The sequence below is a fragment of the Bubalus kerabau genome, chromosome 4 (assembly GCF_029407905.1).
Source record: "Bubalus kerabau isolate K-KA32 ecotype Philippines breed swamp buffalo chromosome 4, PCC_UOA_SB_1v2, whole genome shotgun sequence".
In the NCBI taxonomy this organism is placed as follows: domain Eukaryota; kingdom Metazoa; phylum Chordata; class Mammalia; order Artiodactyla; family Bovidae; genus Bubalus; species Bubalus kerabau.
The window spans coordinates 92,736,707-92,759,595 of NC_073627.1; the positions used below are offsets into that span (position 1 = coordinate 92,736,707).

The following is a 22,889-nucleotide window of genomic DNA, read 5'->3' on the forward strand; positions in this document are numbered from 1 at the left end:
TGACTTTATCATTTAGCTGACTCAATGTCACGGTGAAGATATGTACGTCATCTCAATGTAGAATTTTTCACTTAATGCCAACTGTTAAAGACAAGCAAAAAATTTCCTTACTTGCTTTTTAATGCTCCTTTAAATAACTTTGGTACATTTTTTACTTTACTTTAACATGAAAACCTTTAAAAGCTTTATTCTCCTTTCTTTCCTTCTATTATTAACACATGCCCTAAAAGAAGAAACAACTTATGCTAAATTTCAGACCCTTGAATTGTGTATGGATCACAAAGTAAAATCAAAGTACAGATGATGTCTCTAATAAGCAATATAAAAGGTAAGATGCAATAACTGAGAAATGAAAAAGAATAGAACACTGGGGACTCTCCAGAACAAGAAATCTCAAAGGACTGAGGCTCTCATTCCTCTCATAATTAATATGGCATCACATCTGGAATCCTACCAGGAGGTAATGATTTAGTGTTTAATTAAAGTATTAAAACTCTTCCTTTTAAAAAAACAAAAATTGTGTCACTTTTGTTATTTGCTCATTTTTTTTAATTTACATTTTAACCCTTTCCAGAATTCTTGAAAAGAACTGTAAAATACCTTTCTGTATGATTTATCAAATTTTTTTTACCTACATGGTCAAAAGCATTTCAATCTAGAAACACATATTCCTTGAGTCTGAGAATTTTCTTGAATGGCTTCTTTAATATTGTCCATTTCTCCGTTCTCTACTTTTGAAATTCCTAATAATCACTGTTAGAGCACCTAGATTGAGTCTCTGTTTTTTTCTTTTTGCTATTTACTATCTCTTTGTTCTAATTTTTGGAAGACTTACTCTATTTTTTGTTTATTTACCCCTCCCTCACTACCAGTTACTTCTTTATTTTGACAATCACATTTAACTTCCATGTGCTCTTTCTCATTCTTTGCCTCCTGGTCATGCTTCATACATGCAAAATCTCTTATTGCCTTATGATATTTATTATAAGGGGGTTTCTTTGTTTTCTTCATCATTGCCTCTATCTCCTCTAAGTTTCATTTTTGTTACTTTTGACTTCTCTTTCATGTTGGAGGTTTTCCTCACATGTCTTAAGATCCTTTGCTGTCCATTTATATGTAAAAATGTGGTACTAAAAATTTGTTGGTAGTTTTCCTGACCTGGGGGAGGAGCAGCTTGCCAACAGATCTTCTCAATAGGGACCTTAGTGGGGCACCTGTCATTTTCTTAGAGACTTTTATCTATTAGTATCTCTCTGTTCTTTCTCTAGATTTACTAATTTTCTCCACAGAAGAATTTTTAAGGCTTCTGCCTGGATAAGACAATGTACAGGCTCCAGTAATCTCAGAGCTGAACAATTTAGTGAGTACTCCAATGTTCAGAAGAACGGGCTTTCATTTCCTCAGTTTTCAGCATAATCCTAAGCCCTGTACCTTGATATGTTGATATCCTTAAGTCCAGAGGCTCCTTGTTTCAATATCTCAAAAGAATAAAACTTTTGCTTCCTACCTAGATGAGAGGAAGACTATGGAATGTATATGTTCTTTATATAGTCTTTAATTCAATCTTCCTGTTTTTCAGTATCATCATCCCTCATTCTAACCATCAGAGGTCAGTGTCATCACCTATTCCTAAAACTTTATAGACTGGATTTCAACCTTCTCCATTTTGCTTGGTAAGTTAGCACTCATAAATTCATTTTTCATCATTCAAAAATTTACAAACATCTCTTTGCCCGTTATCTTTTCTCTTGTCTTTATCCATAGGCATTATGTATTCTTGAAAATCTTTTATAGTCATTTTAGTGAAATTTTAAGAGGAAGTAGAGATAAATGTTTTTGCTCAAGCCATTATATTTACTGAAGTTCCTGTTGTTACAGTTTCAAATTTTCTTTTTACATATGCTAATGATGTAATGTTTTCTCTTTGGCAGTATATGTGACTTAATGTTCAAATTAATTATTTCTTAAAAAGTAACAAAAAGTTTTCTAGGAATCTATACTTTCAGTCCAGCTGAGGTTAAAGACCTAAATAAAAATACAGACTCTCCAAATACTAATGTCAAACCCAAAACTTGGTCTTATGGTTTATTAAATTAAACCAACAAATGTCTTATGTAAAGAATGAAAGATCCTTTCAATAAATCAACATTACTTTTAAAATTTACTGAATCAAGCAGTTAATTCACTGGATCCATGAACAAAACAAATTTGAGGACCTTCTTAGACTATTTCCTAACATTACCTCCTTAACATACAAACACACTTACTTATTCTTATGTTCAATAAATTAGTTTCTCCTACCTTGTATTTTAAAATCATTCACTCACTTGCTTATTCATTCATTTATTCAGTGTGTCTGTGCACTAATTCAAGGACTATGCTAAGCACTATGAAAAATACATATAATATGGTTCTATCCTCACAATGTTCAATAGGAAAATCAAAAGATTGACACATATAAATAATTAAATTGAAATATAAATGTTGAAAAAGTAGTATTCAAGAAGTTATAGACTAACAAAAGCAGAAGAGGTCTCTGTATAGGATACACTTAAAAATATTTAATCAATCACAGAAACAGAATTAACATCAATTTAAATACAATTTCTTTTGCTCTATGCGTCATTTTAGTTGTGTCTGGCTCTTAGTGACCCCATAGACTGTAGCCCGCCAGGCTCCTCGGTCCATGGAATTCTCTAGGCAAGAATACTGGAGTGGGTTGCCATGCCCTTCTCTAGGGCATCTTCTCAACCCAGGGATTCAACCTGGGTCTCCTGCATTGCAGGCAGACTCTTTAATGACTAAGCCGTGCTCTATAATTATCATGATAATAAAAGAAACGCATTAGTACTAATTCTCGAGGTATAACCCAAACCAGAAATCTACATAAGAATCTAGTTAACATCCTCTGACCTAATCTGAAATCGATATTAAGTGTGAAAAACCATTTAATCCATTGAAACCATGAGAAAGATAACTTTACCCCATACAAATAGAAATTACTTCAGCAGACTCACTTAAAATCCGTACTCCATGTCCAGTGGTCTATAGGCTTCCTTCCCACCAGACAACCTCCCTCAGTCCATCATCAGGTGCAGTTAAAAAACCAGTCAAATTCAGCAACTCAGGGAAACATCCATGTCGAGAACAAATTAGGTACACCAACAAAAAGAGATCTGAAGCTCATAAATAAATAAAATCCACCCATAATTTCCTTCTCTATCAATTAAGCAAAGAAAATATCAATGCCTCTTTCTAATTTTCTTAGTTTCATTATTTCCAAAACTTTAAATTTAACAGAACTTTTATGATGTATTTTCCTGGTGTATGTTTATTTATGGCTTCAAGAATTGTTGGTGATTCCTTGAAGACTACTATTCTGGTTCTCTTCATAATTTATCCTATTTCATTCACAGAGCTTAGAGTATTTCTAGTGAAGGTGGTACGTATTATAGTGCAGAAACTTAAGGTAGTACTACTCAAAATGCAGGGCTCTAAATTGGTTATTACTGGTCTTCTATGAAATAAAGATGTATCATTAACAAGATTTTCACTTAGAAGTCATAAGTTTGGTTTAAACTCTGACATAGGGATACAGACCATATTTATTAGACCACTGTAGCTCTTCTGTCTTATATATCAAATAACAGAAAAGAAAGGCAAAAGAGATTACCATGAGTAGCAAATGTAAAAGCTAGAAAGAAGCTATAGCCCAACTCTGAATGGATTCAGTTCAGTTCAGTTGAGTCACTCAGTTGTGTCTGACTCTTTGCGACTCCATGAATCGCAGCACGCCAGACCTCCCTGTCCATCACCGACTCCTGGAGTTTACCCAAACTCATGTCCATCGAGTCAGTGATGCCATCAAGCCATCTCATCCTCTGTCGTCCCCTTCTCCTCCTCCCCCCAATCCCTCCCAGCATCAGGGTCTTTTCCAATGAGTCAACACTTCGCATGAGGTAAATGGATTAGTAGCAACAAAACAGAGAAAGACAGTTCCTGGGATTCTTTGACAGTACAGGTAGATCACAAGCTCAGTACTTTAATGCTGAGCTACATAAAACACACAAAGAATCAGACAACTAAGCAACAGAGTACATACACATAAAATACAGAACCATATATTGTTGGTTAAGTCCATAAAATTATTTACATAACGTTAGTAAGCAAAATAGCAGTTTCTGTTGTTCTAAATACTTCAAACTCAAACTAGTATGCTTTTTTTTTCAAAGTAGTATTCTTAATATACAAAATGATGTATTATTAATTTTATTATTTTTTTTTATTTTATTTTTAAACTTTACATAATTGTATTAGTTTTGCCAAATATCAAAATGAATCCACCACAGGTATACATGTGTTCCCCATCCTGAACCCTCCTCCCTCCTCCCTCCCCATTCCATCCCTCTGGGTAGTCCCAGTGCACCAGCCCCAAGCATCCAGTATCGTGCATGGAACCTGGACTGGCAACTCGTTTCATACATGATATTTTACATGTTTCAATGCCATTCTCCCAAATCTTCCCACCCTCTCCCTCTCTCACAGAGTCCATATTATTAATTTTAAAGGCTAGGATGAAGTCTGTCTGAGGCACAAACCTGGCTGGATCACAAAAATCACTATGACACATATTTGCTGCTACTGCTGCTGCTAAGTCACTTCAGTGGTGTCTGACTCTGTGCGACCCCATAGACAGCAGCCCACCAGGTTCCCCCGTCCCTGGGGTTCTCCAGGCAAGAACACTGGAGTGGGTTGCCATTTCCTTCTCCAATGCATGAAAGTGAAAAGTGAAAGTGAAGTCACTCAGTCGTGTCCAACTCTCAGCAACCCCACGGACTGCAGCCCACCAGGCTCCTCCGTCCATGGGATTTTCCAGGCAAGAGTACTGGAGTGGGGTGCAATTGCCTTCTCCATGACACATATTTAGTTACCCAAAGAAAAGTTGAACAACTCAAGTTCCTAATGTATTGCTATTCCATGAAACACCATAAATAATACTGTTCCTTCAATGTTTATCATTCCTACCTATTCAAGTTGTAATGTTTCTTTATGCATTCAAAGATCAAATACAGTCACTGTGCTCTTATGACACTAATGATAGTGTGAAGTGAGAGTTTATATATAATAGCAAGAAAATTAGATTTTCAGGGCTAATAAACAAGAAATTATATATTCAGAATGTGCTTCTAGCAACAGCAGTTCATAATAAACTCATAAAATGGCAGGTAAACACAAATATCTATAAATCATAGAAAATAATATTTTCTAAAAACAAATTCATAAGGAAAATAATATAACAAATGTTTCTATTTATATCATATCATTCTCTAATAGAACTTAGGAAAATCAAAATTTTATTTTCAGTAGCATAAACTTCTACTTGGAATTCCCAGGTAGCTCAGTGGTAAAGAATTTGTCTGCCAAGGAGGAGACATGGGTTTGATCTCTGGGTCAGGAAGATCCCATGGAGAAGAAAATGGCAATGCACTCCAGTATTCTTGCCTGGAATATCCCATGACAGAGGAGCTTGGCAGGTTACAGTCGATGGGGTCACAAAGAATAGGACATAACTTAGTGACTAAACATCAGCAGCTAAAATTCTAATTAAATAGAATTAGTAATAATTCTTTGTACATCTTTTTCCAGATCAAGGGAAGAAATAATTACTTAAGTATGAATATACTTAACCACAGTACTTAGCAGACTCTATTACAAATTTTCTCTTTCTACAAATAACTTTTTGACTAGACAGAACTCCTTAATGGTCAAACACAGAACTCTCCCTAACTTTTAACTCAGCATCTGACACTCAGATAATATTCAATTGATATTTGCTGAATGAGTAAATGCAGTGGAGACAGCTGTTTTGATTACGGCCATGCACTTCTGGATCTTAAAGTCCTATTTCCTGGCAACATTTGGTATCACCTTGGTATCCGCACCAAAAGGTAATGTTTCCTCTAGTTCTCTGTTGGGGGAGTATATAATTTCCTCAATTCTGTCTCACCGCAGCAAAAATTTGAAACGACAGACCAGTGTTACAGCTTGGTTAAAGCTCAATTTTATTTGGCAAGCAAAAGAAAATACATCCTAGAGTCGTGAGGGCACGCCGACCCAAAAGAAAAGAGAGGCTCAATTTTGGCTCCTCTTTTTATATGTTTGGTCTCCTCCCCCTGAGCCTGCCCTATGTAAATTGGGCTAGCCAGGAGAGCTGTTTTTTTTCACCTGAGGGTCTCACTCCTGTCCTCAGATTTTCCTTTGTTCTATTTTTGCAGGCTTCTCCCGTCTTTGTCTTCTAGCCATCACCATTTTGGACTCCTTTTTCCTATTCTAACTACCTAACATATCCATTTAAAAGGTCTTAGAATTTTCATTGGTCACCTTTAAAATAAATTTTTTAATAAAATTTTTGGTGCCTTATCTCTTGCTTTGTCTCAAAGTGAAGATGTAAAACAGAACTGATGTTTGAGAAAGAAATCAATAAGATGTGCACAGCTGAGATATTAAGGGCCTAGATGGAGGGTCTGGATGTTAAGGACACAGAGGAATTACTTGATTTGAGTGACACGGCAAAACAAAAAGCGACTGAACTTGAGAATTGATTTTCTGTTCAAAGAGAACAAAAAATATCAAAGATTACTCTTTAAATGTGAAATTTAGAGAAAAGGAAGAAAATGGCATGTTTGTGGTAGAGAAAAAGTTAGGTAGTTAAAAAACTCAGAGGAGAAGCCAATAAGTTCTGTACACAATACACTGAATTTGAAGGGTACCACAGGACATTAAATGGAAATGCCATAAGCAAGGGATATAGAAAGATATATAAAATAAGAAGTCCACAGAAAAGGATATAAAATGTCTTAGTCTTCTCTCACACATGGTAACAAAATTGCAAGTAAAAATTATTTCAGTATATTATTTTTTACCTTTCAAATTAGCAAAGATATAAAAAACTAAAAACAATGTGATGGTCAAGATGTGGAGAAACATCAGTACATTTTTACATTGCTAGTAGAAGTGTAATCTGGTGAAACAACAGGCAGTATTTATCATATACAAGTGTGGTGGCTCAGATGGTAAAGAATCCACCTGCAATGCAGAAGGCCTCGGTTTGATTCCTGGGTTAGGAAGATCCCCTGGAGGAGGTCATGGCAACTATAAGGCAAGTGCAGAGAAAAAGAGAATGAGCCACACAGTCAGGCAAGAAAAGGGAAATTTATTAGAGGGAAAGAGAGGGTGACTGGCCCTTAAAGAGAACCAGCATCCTCCCTTTCTCACAGGGTCCTTCTTATGAAATGGAAAGGTCTTTCAATGAAATGGTCACGTAGCCAGAGGTCTGGAATCTGGTGGTCTCATAGCTTTGAAAAGGTAGGTACCAGTGAGAAAACAGAATGTCATTTGGGCAATTTGGTCAGTCTCAAAGATCACTGATTTTATTCTTTGTTTGCAAGGTCAACATAATGAGCCACCTTAACAATAAGACCCTATGTGGGCCCTATCAGCAACCCACTCCAGTACTCTTGCCTGGAGAATCCCCATGGACAGAGAGATGCCTGGTGGGCTACAGTCCATGGGGTCCCAAAGAGTCAGACACAACTGAGTGATGAAGCACAGCACGCTTAAGCCTTCTGATCTGGTATGTAAGTCGTCTATTGCTAGATAACAAATTACCCCAAAATTTAGCAGCCCAAAAGAACAAACACTGGGAGATCAACTTCTCACGTGACAGTTTGAGGAGCTCTGCCAACCCACTACCTAGTGATACTGGTGAAAGCTACTGGGAGAAAAAAAAAAAAAAAACATTATTTAAAATATCTTATGGTAACTGAGGGCTTCCCTGGTGGCTCAGATGGTACAGAATCATCCCACAATGCAGGAGACCTGGGGTCAATCCTTGGGTTGGGAAGTTCCCCTGGAGGAGGGCATGGCAACCCACTCCAGTATTCTTGCCTGGAGAATCCCCATGGACAGAGGTGCCTTGTGGGCTATAGTCCTTGGGGTCACAAAGAGTTGGACATGACTGAAACACTAAGCACACACATGGTATCTGAACTAAGACCATTTCCTCCCCTCTACCCTCCGTGCTCAGGAAGGTGAAGAGTCTACTCCAGATTGATACAGCTAAGAAAACAAGACTCTATTTTCTCCAAGTTCCCAATCAGAGAACTTTTCTTCCCAGGAGGAGCAAGATATCACCATTTCTCATCCTCCCCTCCCTAACACATAGGTAACTCTGGCTACAGACAAATCCCAGGCAAGTGCAGTTGAGTGGTGAAGGCTCCATTCTCTGTTCAGCATCTGTCTGTGGAACAAAGATTCTATCTCAGGTGTAGAGCACCGAGAATACTGGAGACCCAAACACCCTTGCTCTAGCTTATGACATAGTGGTTCAACACCAGGAGAGGCAAGTCAAGAGAACCTAAGATTACTGAAATCAGCACATAGAACGGAGGTGGCACTCAGAGAAGCATGATACTGTCCCACCTCCAGAGGCCTGGCTCAGATTTTGCCTGATTGGAAATATGGGGTGGAGAATGACTTCATCTGCAACACAGTGTGAAGAAGTTCAAGTCTAGAGGCACTCTCAAGAAGAATGTAGGTTATGGTAAAAACAACTGGAAGGAGAGTTAAGACACAGGCTAAGTTGTAGGCCTGCTTATTTGCAGGAGAGGAATAAGGATGAAAGAAGTCCTTCAAGGGTTGAAAATAATAATATCAAACACTGACTCAGAAATATCAAAGGAGTCACAATTTGATTACATTGGTTTGTGAAGCATTTTATGCTCTAGGGCATTGTTGAAAACAACTGAGCAATCAGCCACCAATTACTGAAGCCACCAATTGGTGAAGGCTGGTTGTGGTCGAAAAAAAGAGGAAAACCAAAATCAGTCATGCTAGGATGACTGTAAGCATACCCAAAGCTGGCGGTGGTTTAGTCGCTAAGTCGTGTCCGACTCTTGTGACTCCGTGGACTGTAGCCTGCCTGCCAGGCTCGTCTGTCCATGGGATTCTCCAGGCAGGAATACTGGAGTGGGTTACCATTTCCTTCTCCAAAGCTGCACATATCCTTAAAAGCAACATCAGAGACTTAACACTGTGGGAGGGGAAATAGACTTTACTAACATAATCCAATTGGTCACCAATTAAATAAACAGGTTTGGAGGAAAAGGGTGCAGGAGAACAGTAACCAAATTTGCTACAATATAATATCTCAAATATTCACTTCCCATCAAAAAATTCTCGTGCAAAAAAAAAACAGGAAAACATCACCCATACACTAGGAAGAAGAGCAGATAAGAAACTATCTGGGAAAGTGACCATATTTGGAAAAAAGAAAAAAGGCTTCACAGTGGCCATTATAAACATGTTCATAAAACTAAATAAACCATGGTTTTAAAAGTAAAGAAAGATATCATAACAATATTACATCAAATAGAGGAAATCAGAAAGAGAAAGAAATTATAAAAGAACCAATTGATTCAAGGCAGTACAGCCATCCATACCCATGGCTACCACATCCATGGAATCAATCAATTGCGACTCAAAGATTGTTGAAAAAAAATTTTTTTCAGGAAGTTCTAAAAAGCAAAATTCAAATGTGCCATGTGCTGGCAACTATTTACATTTTATTTACATTATATATGCAACTATTTACATAGCATTTACATTGCACTAGGTATTATAAGTAATCTAGAGATGCTGACGATTTACACTTTAAGAGGATATGCATAGGTTATATGCAAACATATTCCATTTTATGCAAAGGACTTGAGGATCCTAGAATTTAGGTATCTGTGGGGTTCCAGGATCCAGTCCTCAGTGGATGTTGAGGGATGACCGTAACTTGAATCCACATGTGAAAACAAACATTTACTGGGAAAGGTAATTATATAATTATAATAAAAGACCATTTTAAAGTACATTTCTTTCTACTTTCTTCTCTTAACTAATTTGTAAAGCAATTGCTTAAAGTAATAGGTATACAATGTATTCACAGGCTCAAAACATATAAAAATGTATCATGTGTAATATAATTGCCAGTATCAGCATAAATGAGGTAGGTAGTAGCAAACTTTTATTGGGCTAAGGAAATGACTACAAATAATAAAGCAATAATTATAATAATGTATTGTTGTGTTTGTAATATTAATAGATAATATGTATAACAATACCACAAAAAGGGATTAAAGGGAATATGGCTGTATTTCAGTAATATTTCTATATATCACTGGAATTAAGCTTGGCTAAACCTGGACCTGATTTGTTAAGATACATAGAGTAAATCTTAGAGCAATGACTTTTTAAAAAATCTCAAAAAAAATATAGTGAAAAAATAAAGAAATTAAAATGCTATATTAGAAAATATTCACTTAATGCAAAAGAAAGATTCAGAGACGTAAATACATTGAAAGTAAAGAATGAGAAAAAACATAGGTAAATACCAACCACAAGAAAGATGGAGTAACTACACTAACATCAGACAAAATAAACTTTAAGCAAAAAAGTCACTAAGAAAGAGGCACATTTTATAACAAGTTCCTGTCAGAGTCAATCCATCAGGAAGATAAAACATTTATAAACACATATGTACCTAATAGTGGATTAAAATGCATGAAGGAAAAATGACAGATATGAAATAAGAAATGGACAATTCAATTATAATAGTTGGAGACTTCAATAGCCACCGTGATGGTCAACTTGGAGGGCATTTTTGGACGAGATTAACATTTAAATTGGTGAACTCTAAATAAGCATAATACCCTTCATAATGTAAGTAGGCTTTATCTAATCAGTTGAAGGCCTAAACAGAGTAAGAAGACCAGCATTCCTGAAATAAAAATCTCCAGACACTGCCTTTATCTACACCATCAATTTTCCTGGTCTCAAACTGATCATACTGCAGATGTAGACATGCCAGCCTCCAAAATCATGTAAGCCAGTTCTTCATAATAAGTCTTTTTCTATATATATACTCACACACGTCCTTTTGGTTCTGTTTCTCTAAGCTAAGTCACTTCAGTCGTGTCCGACTCTGTGTGACCCCATAGACGGCAGCCCACCAGGCTCCCCCATCCCTAGGATTCTCCAGGCAAAAACACTGGAGTGGATTGCCATTTCCGTCTCCAATGCATGAAAGTGAAAAGTGAAAGTGAAGTCGCTCAGTCGTGTCCGACCCTCAGCGACCCCATGGACTGTAGCCCACCAGGCTCCTCCGTCCATGGGATTTTCCAGGCAAGAGTACTGGAGTGGGGTGCCATTGCTCTGTTTCTCTGGATAATATCAATACACCCACTTTCAATAACAGGCAGACAAGTAGACAGAATATCAACAAGAAAACAGAACACCTCAGCAACACTACAACCTAGACCTTGCAAACATCATCAGATACCCCTCTAAAAAATGACAGTTAAATTTATATAATTTTCAAGTGTATAAGGAACATTCTCAGGATAAATCATGTTAGACTATTTTTTTAAAAACTCAATAAATGTAAAAAGATAAAAATAATGCAAAGTATGTTCTCTGACCACAATGAAATAAAATTAGAAATCAAATGAAAATACTCACAAATGTGTGGAAATTAAAACAGCATTAAAAAAAAGTCAAGAGGAAATCAAAAGATAAATCAAAAAATACTTTAAGATGAGCAAAAATAAGGCATAAAATATCAAAATGTATAGGATGCAGCTAAAATAGTGCTTAGAGAAAAATTTATAGCTATAAATACCTATATTAAGCTAGAAGAAAGATCTGAAATCAGTAACCTAATGTTCTACCATAAGACACTGGAAAAATAAGAGCAAATTAAGCCTAAAGCAATTAGAAAGAAGAAATAAAGACTTGAGAAGAAATTCATGAAATAGAGAATAGAAAAACAATACAGAAGCACTAATACTTTGGCCACCTGATGTAAAGGGCTGACTCACTGGGAAAGACCCTGATGTTGGGAAAGATTGAGGACAGGAAGAGAAGCAGGCAACAGAGGATGAGATGGCTAAATAGCATCACCAACTCAATGGACATGAGTCTGAGCAAACTCTGGGTAATAGTGAAAGACAGGAAAGCCTGGTGTGCTACAGTCCATGGGGTTGCAAAGAGTCGCGCACGACTTAGCAACAGAACAACAGAAAATGGATGGAAACCAAAAGCTGGATCCTTGAAAAGATCAACAAAACTGACAAACCTTTAGCTATACTGACAATATTAAAAAGAAAGAAGCCTCAAACTACCAGAATTGGAAAGAAAAAACGGTATATTACCACTGACCTAACAAAAATAAAAAGCATTATAAAGGAATACTGTGAAAAATTGTATGCCAGCAAATTAGATACTTAAAAGGAATAGGTGAATTCCTAGAAAACACAAATACCAAAAGTAAAGTAAAATACTGAGTTGACCTGTAATAAGTAAAGAAATTCTAATTGTAATTTTTTTAAAAATTACCCACAAACAAAAGTCCAGGCCTGGATGGGTTCACCCCTGAATTCTACCAAACATTGAAAGAAGAATACCGATTCTTAAAAGAAAAAAATTCAAAAAAATAGAAGAGAGTATTTCCCAACCCATTTCATACAGTCGGTATTACCCTGATACAAAAAAAACACAGAGAAACATCATAAGAAAACTACAGACTAAGAATCTCTCATCAATATAGATGCAAAAGTTCTAAACAAATACTAGCAAACAAAATTCAACAACATATTAAAAGAATTATATACCATGACTAGGTGGAATTTATTCCAGGGTTGTTGTAAGGGTTGTTTCATATTTGAAAATCAATTATCATAATAAATCATATCACTAAAATATGAAACAAAAATCACATGATCATATCAATAGATACAGAAGATATATTTGAAAAAATTCAACTACCTTTCATAATAAAAACACTTAACAAACTAGGAATAGAAGGGAACTTCCTAAACTTGCTAAAGGACATCTATGAAAAACTGACAGATAATTTTATAGTTAGTGGTGAAGGACTGGGTGTTTTCTCCCTATGATCGGGAGTAAAATAAAGTTGTCTGCTCTGGCCACTTCAACTCAACAATGTATTAAAGTTCTAACCAGGGTAAGTAGCCAAGAGAAAGAAACAAAAGGCACCAAGTTTGGAATAAAAGAAACAAAACTATTTCTATTTGCAGATTACATGATCTTGTAAGTAGAAAATCCTAAGGAATCTACCCAAAAAATTAGAACTGAAAAATGAGCTCAGCACACTTGAAGGATATGCGATCAATATAAAAAAAATCGATTGTAATCTATACTGCTGCTGCTACTGCTGCTAAGTCATTTCAGTTGTGTCCGACTCTGTGCGACCCCATAGACGGCAGCCCACCAGGCTCCTCTGTCCCTGGGACTCTCCAGGCAAGAACACTGGAGTGGGTTGCCATTTCCTTCTCCAGTGCAGAAAAGTGAAAGTGAAGTCATTCAGTCGTATCCAACTCTTAGCGACCCGATGGACTGCAGCCCCCCAGGCTCCTCCGTCCGTGGGATTTTCCAGGCAAAAGTACTGGAGTGGGGTGCCATTCTAAACAATCTGAAAATAAACTTAAGAAAAGAATTTCACTTATAATAAAATCAGAAAGAATAAAATATTAAGGAATAAAGTTATCAAAAAAGTTTCAAACATACTATAAAACTATAAAACATTATTTCAAGAAATTTTAGAAGATATAAATAATTGTAAACATATTTCATGTTCATAATATGGAAGATTTAAGATTGTTAAGATTTAACATTGTTAAATATCACCCAAACTGACTCATTAAGAGAAGAAGATAGGCTGTTCTAGATTAAAGAAATACAATCCAGCGATCAACCACAACAATGCAAAAAAAAAGAGATTTGGATAATATACTATGTGTCTCCTGATGTGATGTACTAAGAATCATATTACACCAAAGAAGACTTCTTTGCCAAAACATCAAACCTGAAACTGAATAAATTACCTCTAGGTCTCATTACTAATGTATGATAATTATAGAGTAAAAAAAAATTACAATCAGAAAAATCCAGAATGTGGAAAACTCTACAGGATAAACAACCCAACTTATTCCAAATATAAACTGCAAAAAAAAAGGGAGAGAAGGAGAAGGAACCCATATGTTCAGTGGGTAGACTATGTTTGAATCCTCATAGGAACAAACCACCTTTCAAAAGTTATGAGAAAGCTGGAGAAATCTGAAAATGGATATTTGATTACATTAGGGAATAATTACAGAATTCTAAGTATGAAAAAGATTTCATGGTTATATTTTTTAAAAGGCTTATCTTTTAGAGATAGAGTCAATACTTATTCACGTATCCAGAACTTGTGAACTTTCCTACTTACTAAAACTTACTTGTAAGCATAAAATCAATACCCAGGCACTTTTTCAGTCATTTGCAGACATGTACAAAGTGGTGAAAAATTTAAGTCACCTGAACCACATGCTCCCAGCTGAAGTCAAACAAGGGAACACTCTGTCTTCTTGTTTCAGCTCTCATACTGTAAACAAGTATTCTTCACATGGTCTATTTAGTACCACATTTTTCACATTTTTGCCCTTTGTTGATGATTTTGCGGTTTCAAATGACCACCAAGCACAGTGATGAAATGCTGTCTAGTGTTCTTAAGTGCAAGAAGGCTGTGACTTGCTTATGGAGAAAAGACTGTGTTAGACAAACCATGTTCAGGCATGAGTTATAGTACCATCGGTCATGAGCTCTCCTGTGAATAAAAAGAACTGACTGTAAACACCAATGTAATTGTGGGTAACATAACATGATGTCTGGAATTTCCTTCAAAATAATCCATCAGTGGTAGAGGCAGCAGAGCAAAAGAAAGGAAGAAGAAGTTTACAGATGAAACAAGATTGGTCGTGCGCTGATAACTGTTCAAGCTGGGTGATGAATAAACATGGGAGTTCATTAATGTATTTTCTCTGCCTTTACATCAAATTAAAATTTTCCATAATAAAAAGTAAAACATGTGCAACCCAAAAATATGTATACAGACACCCCACCAAAAAGATTTCTAAGGCATATACTACAGTACCAAAAAGGTTAAAAAAAAAAAAAAGAATTACTGATAAGACAAGCATTTTTCCAAAAGGGGACCAAGGGCATTTGAAGCAGTACAGGCATAACTCATTTTATTGAACTTTGCTTATTGTGCTTCACAGATACTACATTTTACAAATTGAAGGTTTGTGGAAACCCTTCATCAAACAAATCTACCAGCACCAACACTAACTGAATGTCTCTCTGTCACATTTTTGTAATTCTCACAATATGTCAGACTTTTTCATTATGATTATATTTGTTATGATGATCTGTGACCAGTGAGTGATCTTTGATGTCACTACTGCAAAAAGTGTATAACTCACTGAAGGCTTAGATGAGAGCATTTTTTTAGCAATATATTTAAATTATGTACATTGCTTTTAGACATAATGCTGTTGTGCACTTAATAGTCTACAGTATAGTATAAACATAACTTTTATATACACTTGAAAACAAATAATTGGTGTGACTCACTTTATTTCACTATTCACTTTACAACAGTGGTCTGGAATGAACACCCAATATCTCCAAGGGTTATTTAATTGAGCAAGAGCATCCTATTTAATTCAGGATGTTTAGCATTTCCCGCCTTCATATACTGTGTCAGTAGCACCACTGGTTAAGACCATTTATCCTTGTAGATAAAACTTTATCCACAAGGCCACTCATCATGAAAGATCATCATAAAATTTTTTAAAAAATAAAGTAACTGTAATGTACAGTAAGATACTGGTTAAATAAGATGACATATCAAAATAAAAGATATTATAATTCTAAAAATATTATCTTCTCTTGAAGAAAATGGTAATTATAGTCCTCTTGAAAAAAATGAACCAGCATGGCACTGACATGGCTAAATCACACTGCCTTGAGTCTCCTAGCCTGGAAATAAGCAGAGGGTTCCAAAATGGACAAATAGCTGACCAACAGAAGGATGGACACACAGAGACAAATCCAGAAGAGAAAAATCAAAATCTACACACTGTCTATAATGGAAGAGGAAGCTAGTTTTTCTGGAAGAGGCCCAGAGAGGCTCTAATTACCCAATTACTAAGTACAGGATCAAGATGACTAACTAAAGAACCATTAATCAAAAATCTGGGCTTCCTATTCATCCATGTTCAAAAGAGCTACCTGCAATATTTGCCTACAATAAATGGCCCAAGACTACCCAAAAGAACCATGTTCCTGAAAAAGGTCCCCACTATGGTTGCTGGGACAAACAATACAATCAGAAAAGGGAATGACTTAAGAGTCTACTTTTCATTCTGTATAGTGAAGCCCATTTGCCATATATCCCTCAGGAAAGCTTGTTGACAGTCTGCTCCCTTCTCTTACACAATATCCACAGTCAATCCTCTCATTCAGAGGAGAAACATTTTGGTAAACAAATATAGAAAAATGCAAAGTAAATTCATTAAAAGTAACATTTCTACATTATGCAATTTACACTTTCACACAAAAAATATGACAGTAAAGAACCATCATACACTTGAAGGAAACCATCAGCATTAAAGTAAAAAAGTAGGGATAAAAGTTAACCAACAGGAAACAGATAATGTCAGAAACAGAAAAGAAATTAAAAATTATAATCAAAAAGATTAAAAAGTCATTCTTTTAAAGAAGACTTATGAAAAAGTAAAAACCAAATAAGAAAAACCTTAGAAATAAAAATTTGACTTCTAAAATTAAAAAACATCTATATATTGATGCAATAAAACATAATAAAACTACTCAGGAGATAAAATTAAAAGACAGAAAATAAGATAGAAAAGAAGGCCAATTCCAGAAGGTCCAACCTCTAAGAGTGTGAAGAACAGACAAGGAGGAAAATATAAGAATCATATTTTTCTTCAATTAAAATAAAATCTTAAGTCTTGATGTTGAAAGAACCCCACAAAGGCTGAGAATTCTGAATTTTTAAAAGGTTCAAATTAATAAACAATGCTGAAATTTTAAAATATATAGCTGATAAGCTGCTAAGTCACTTCAGTCGTGTCTGACTGTGTGACCCCATAGACGGCAACCCACCAGGCTCCCCCGTCCCTGGGATTCTCCAGGCAAGAACACTGGAGTGGGTTGCCATTTCCTTCTTCAATGCAGGAAAGTGAAAAGTGAAAGTGAAGTCGCTCAGTCGTGCCTGACCCTCAGCGACCCCATGGACTGCGGCCTTCCAGGCTCCTCCGTCCATGGGATTTTCCAGGCCAAGAGTACTAGAGTGGGATGCCATTGCCATCTCTGAAAATAGAGAGAGAATCCTAAAAACTTCAAGGAAGCTACCTAGAAAGAAATAAGAATCTCACTTGCACTGGGATCACAAATACACTTGATAACACCACTGATATACTTCAAAAAAATCTGAGGGAAATTAGATGGACTTAAAATTTATGTTCAGCTAAAGTATTAATCAAACACAAGTACAAAAGAAAGACATTTTGGGCATATAAGGAGTCAGAAAATGAACCACTTATGCATCCCTCCTGAGAAAAAAACTTCAAAAATATAATTCAACAAAAGAAAAAAGATGTGGGATTCTAGAAACTCTGGAACTAGCTCAGGAGTGCAATAAAAAGAAATCCTAGATGACAGCTATGAGTAGGTTTAAAAACCAACTGGCCAAAATTCATACCATAAACCAAGGGCCCAAGGAAGAATGTCTTCAGCCCACCATTTAAATGTTTGAACACTGACATTCTTCATGTTAAGAAACACTAGAAAAGAAAAGTAATTAGAAATACCAGGGAAAAAAATGTTGTCTAGGAAGACCAAGGCACATATATAAAATGACTTGAATGTAGCAAAATTTGGGTAATTAATGGACTATAAAAAAGAAATTCTATTTGACATGAATACTTAGAATATTCTTTCTTTAATCATATTATTTCCTATATCAAGTCCAAACATGATACATGGTTCTCAAGGAAAGAAATATTTACGTAATTATAAAATTAGAAATGCAAATTACAGGTTGCCAATTTTAAAGGTCAATTTGAATTCCAAGGTATCTAATCATATGATCTATGGACATCAGAATTACCTGGAAAGCTTAAAGACTCCTGGGTCTCCTCTTCCATTTTAATCAGTTCAATTCAGTCACTCAGTCACGTCCAGCTCTTTGCGACCCCATGGACTGCAGCATGCCAGGCTTTCTTGTCCATCATCAACTCCTAGAGTTTACTCAAACTCATGTCGATGGAGTCACAGATGCCATCCAACCATCTCACCCTCTGTCGTCCCCTTTTCCTCCCGCTTTCAATCTTTCCCAGTATCAGGGTCTTTTCAAATGAGTCAGTTCTTTGCATCAGGTGGCCAAAGTTTTGGAGCTTCAGCTCCAGCATCAGTACTTCCAATAAATATTCAGAACTGAATTCCTTTAGGATGGACTGGTTGGATCTCCTTGCAGTCCAAGGGACACTCAAGAGTCTTCTCCAACTCCACAGTTCAAAAGCATCAATTCTTTGGTGCTCAGCTTTCTTTCCAGTCCAACTCTCACATCTATACACGATGACTGGAAAAACCATAGCTTTGACTAGACAGACCTTTTTGGGCAAAGTAATATCTCTGCTTTTTAATATGCTGTCTAGGTTTGTCATAGCTTTTCTTCCAAGGAGCAAGTGTCTTTTAATTTCATGGCTGCAGTCACCATCTCCAGTGATTTTGGAGCCCCCAAAAATAAAGTCTGTCACTGTTTCCATTGTTTCCCCATCTATTTGCCATGAAGTGATGGGACTGGATGCCATGATCTTAGTTTTCTGAATGTTGAGTTTTAAACCTGTGGCGGATTCATTTTGATATTTGGCAAAACTAATACAATTTTGTAAAGTTTAAAAATAAAATAAAATTTAAAAAATAAATAAATAAATAAACCAACTTTTTCACTCACTTCTTTTACTTTAATCAAAAGGCTCTTTAGTTCTTCTTCGCTTTCTGCCGTAAGGGTGGTGTCATCTGCATATCTGAGGTTATTGAAATTTCTCCCAGCAATCTTGATTCCAGCTTGTGCTACATCCAGCCCAGCATTTCACATGATGTACTTTGTATATAAGTTAAATAAGCAGGATGACAATATATAGCCTTGACATACTCCTTTCCTGATTTGCTGTTTCATGTCCAGTTCTAAGTGTTGCTTCTCTACCTGCATACAGATTTCTCAGGAGGCAGGTAAGGTAGTTTGGTATTTCCATCTCTTAAAGAATTTTCCACAGTTTGTTGTGATCCATATAGTCAAAGGCTTTGGCATAGTCAATAAAGTAGAAGTATATGTTTTTCTGGAATTCTCTTGCTTTTTTAATGATCCAGCAGATGTTGGCAATTTGATCTCTGGTTCCTCTGCCTTTGCTAAATCCAGCTTGAACATCTTCATTTTAATAAATTCTCCAAAAATAAAGTTTTGAAGATCATGGCTGTAAAGCAAAAACCTCCAAAATTTCCCATTACCTACATTATGAGCAAAAGGCTTCTGAGTACTCACCCCAAAACATATATATATATTTATTTATAAATTCTTGATACACTTTTATGTGACCATATATTACATATATTATAAAATGTGAAAAATAAAAATCTTAAAGAATGAGAAAAATGGCCTTAAATTATTTTATTGTTTCTGTCTCAACCAAGAATAAAGGGTAAATTAAGAACAGCTTTAGAAAGTTGTAAAAAAATATATACAAATAAAAGGAGAGAAGGATAATGAAAGAATCACTGAAATGACAAAAGAAATATATCTTCTAAAGGTCTATTCTACTAAAAAACAGAGAAACTGAGAGGGATCACATTTAATTTCAAGAAAGATTGAGGAACTAACAAAGGTACTTCAACAAAAGACTTAATTCTGATCATCCAAAGGGAAAAACTGATGAATTAGACATATAGGACCATGAAAAGAAACTATTTAAAGTTCACAATAATCAGGAATGCTAAAATTAGACATAGGCATGTATCACAGATTTTTCAAAGTCAAATTCCAGACAATATTAGAATGATCCCAGGGCTAGAAACTCTAAAGGTGAATATAGTTCAAGTTATCATAAAATGATATTCAGATTATATAATCATAACTCCAGTAAAGAAAAAGGAAAGGGCAACCATATGCTTAGCTTCTCATTTACAAAATGTAATGAAATCCATTTAATAGGAAAGCAAGTGTTTTAATTGCTATGTAAGTGTCATGGGACTACTGTATACCAAATGTTTGATAAAGAGTACCCAGCATCACTCCACTGTTTCTAATGACCAAGGAGAGGCCCAATAATCTATAGTTAAATGACTGGGCATCCCCTACAGAGTAATACAGAGTGCTGAGTGAAATCTCTCAACCTATTCCAGAACACTTACTTTTTCCAGCAAGGTCATCTCAGGCTCTCAAGTACATACTCCAATTATCTTACGGGAAAAAAACTGAGCCATGTCTAGGAAAGATCATGTCTAGGAATGTATCTACAGGGGCAGTCTCTGAAGCTAAACAACAGGAACTTCTCCAATTTTTAAAGTGGAGCAGAAAAAGCTCAAAACACGCCTGCACATACACACACATACACAGTGTATAGGTCATAGTTATACCTCTTACCTGCAAACTTCCCAAATATGTCAGAATATGAGCAGAAGATAAGGCTTAGCTGTACTTAGCAAATTGACACACCTTGAAATAAGTCAAATAACTATAATATCATGCTCAACTTTCCTCTGGAAATCAAATGAATCTCTTCAGGAGATTAACACTAAGTGTTAATTTTAATAATGAAAAGAAACAAATTCGATAAACTAAATACCAATAGGAAAATAACTTAGTAACTCACCTTTCCACAACCAAACTGACTGCTTGTGTGACATCTGGATTTGTCACCTGGAGGCGTTTCCACAAAGACCATACGAATTCTTTATCAGCCTTGAAGAAATAAAAAACATTTGAAATGCATTGCTTTGTAGCTATAGCAAAGAAGGTAAGATACTGTCTTAAATTAAAAATTTTAAAAACATTATTACTTGACCCCTAGTTCTTTAACGATAAAACAGATTCTTGAAAAGTAGAATAGGAGAGCTTAATTTTAAAAATTTCTTACACCTGTAACCCACATTTAAAGGTGCAAACACTGAAATGCTGAATATCAAGGTAAATTTTTTCCAAAATTAGATTGTCCTCTAGCTATTGATCCACCTTTCAGCTGCCCTTTTCAGCAAAATTCCTTAAAAGTGTTGCCTACAATCACTGTCTCTTCTTCCTCATCCCCATTCACTCTGTAACCTCCCCAGTCAGATTTCCCTCCCCACCATAATGCTAAAATCATTTTTCAAGGTCCTCGATAGTGAGAAATGTTAATAGGCACCTCAAATTTAATCTATCCAAAATAAAGTTCTTGACATCCTATTCTCTCACAAACCTGCCCTCTCTGCCTCTCAGAAAATGACCCCACCACCTACTCAGTGTTCAAAGACTTAAGATCTGGAGTAAATCTCGGTTGCTCTGTTTCTTCACATTTCATATCCAAACCATTAGTAAATCCTATTAGACTTACCTACAAAATATATCCCAATTCTAAATACTTCACCACCATCATCCTAGTGTAAGTCAACTCCACTTCTTGCCTAGTTCTCTACAATAGCTCCATGGGCTCCTGACAGCTAAAAATCTTCTAATAGAAAAAATAAAAAATAAAAAAAAATAAAAATCTTCTAATAGATTTGTTACATTAGGAAAACAATCCAGATTCTATCAAAGCCACATGATCCCATACCATCTGGCCCTATATATACCTCTCCAACCTCACCTATCACTCTTGTTCACAAGAACCTTCTTGCTCTGTGGTACCAGGTCCTTCGTACATATAACATCTATCAGATTTTCATGTACATTATTACTTCACTTCACTCAAGACATTGTTTAAATGTTACCTCTTCAAGAAAGTCTTCCCTACAGACACCAAAACCCATAAGTCTCTCATAACTGCTTAGCCTGTTTAATGGCTTTTCAAATCACATTTCATTTTATAGTACTATATTTGCTGGTTGTTTATTTGTTTGGGATTACTTGTATGGCATACATTTCTGTCTCCATCATCCGTTCTCCCCTTCCTCTTAGTGACAGAAATCATTTTAGCTCTTTGCTGTCAACTAAAAGACTGGCCTCTCTTACCTATGGGCTCTGTGACTGAATTCTGCCAATAAAATATAAGTGTCATTGAAAATTTTAAATTGACTTAGGTCTTCCAATGTAGACACAGGAATGCAGGAAATCCAACTGAGGTATTTAAAATCCTAAAAGATGATGCTGTTAAAGTGCTGCATTCAATATGTCAGCAAATTTGGGAAACTAAACAGTGACCACAGGACTGGAAAAGGTGTTTTCACTCCAGTTCAAAAGAGAGCAATGCCAAATAATGTTCAAATACCATACAATTGTGTTCATTCCACATGCTAGTAAGGTTATGTCCAAAATACTCCAAGCTAGGTTCAGCAGTATGTGAACGGACAAGTTTCAGATATACCAGCTGGGTTTCAAAAAGGCATAGGAACCAGAGATCAAGTTGCCAACATTCACTGGATGGTGAACATTCACAGAAAGCAAGGGAATTCCAGAAAAACATCTACTTCTACTTCATTGACTATATTAAAGCCTTTGACTGTGTGGATCACAACAAACTGTGAAATATTCTTAAAGAGACAGGAATACCAGACCACCTTTTCTCCTGAGAAATCTGTATGCAGGTCAAGAAGCAACTTTTAAAACCAGATACGGAAAAACTGAGTGGTTCAAAATTGAGAAAGGAGTATGACAAGGCTGTACACTATCACCCTGTTTATTTAACTTCTATGCAGAGTACATCATGTGAAATACCAGGCTGGAT

At 35.8% G+C, this 22,889-nt stretch overlaps 1 protein-coding gene across 2 annotated transcripts in view; it reads right to left on the reverse strand.

The window, feature by feature from the left end:
• Nucleotides 1-22,889, reverse strand: part of CNTLN (centlein) — a 341,713-nt gene that overhangs the window by 311,871 nt on the left and 6,953 nt on the right. For both annotated transcript variants that reach the window (XM_055577973.1, XM_055577972.1), the window contains exon 2: nt 20,844-20,932. In XM_055577973.1, coding sequence (XP_055433948.1) covers nt 20,844-20,932 — 89 coding nt within the window. The remainder of the gene's footprint in view (nt 1-20,843; nt 20,933-22,889) is intronic.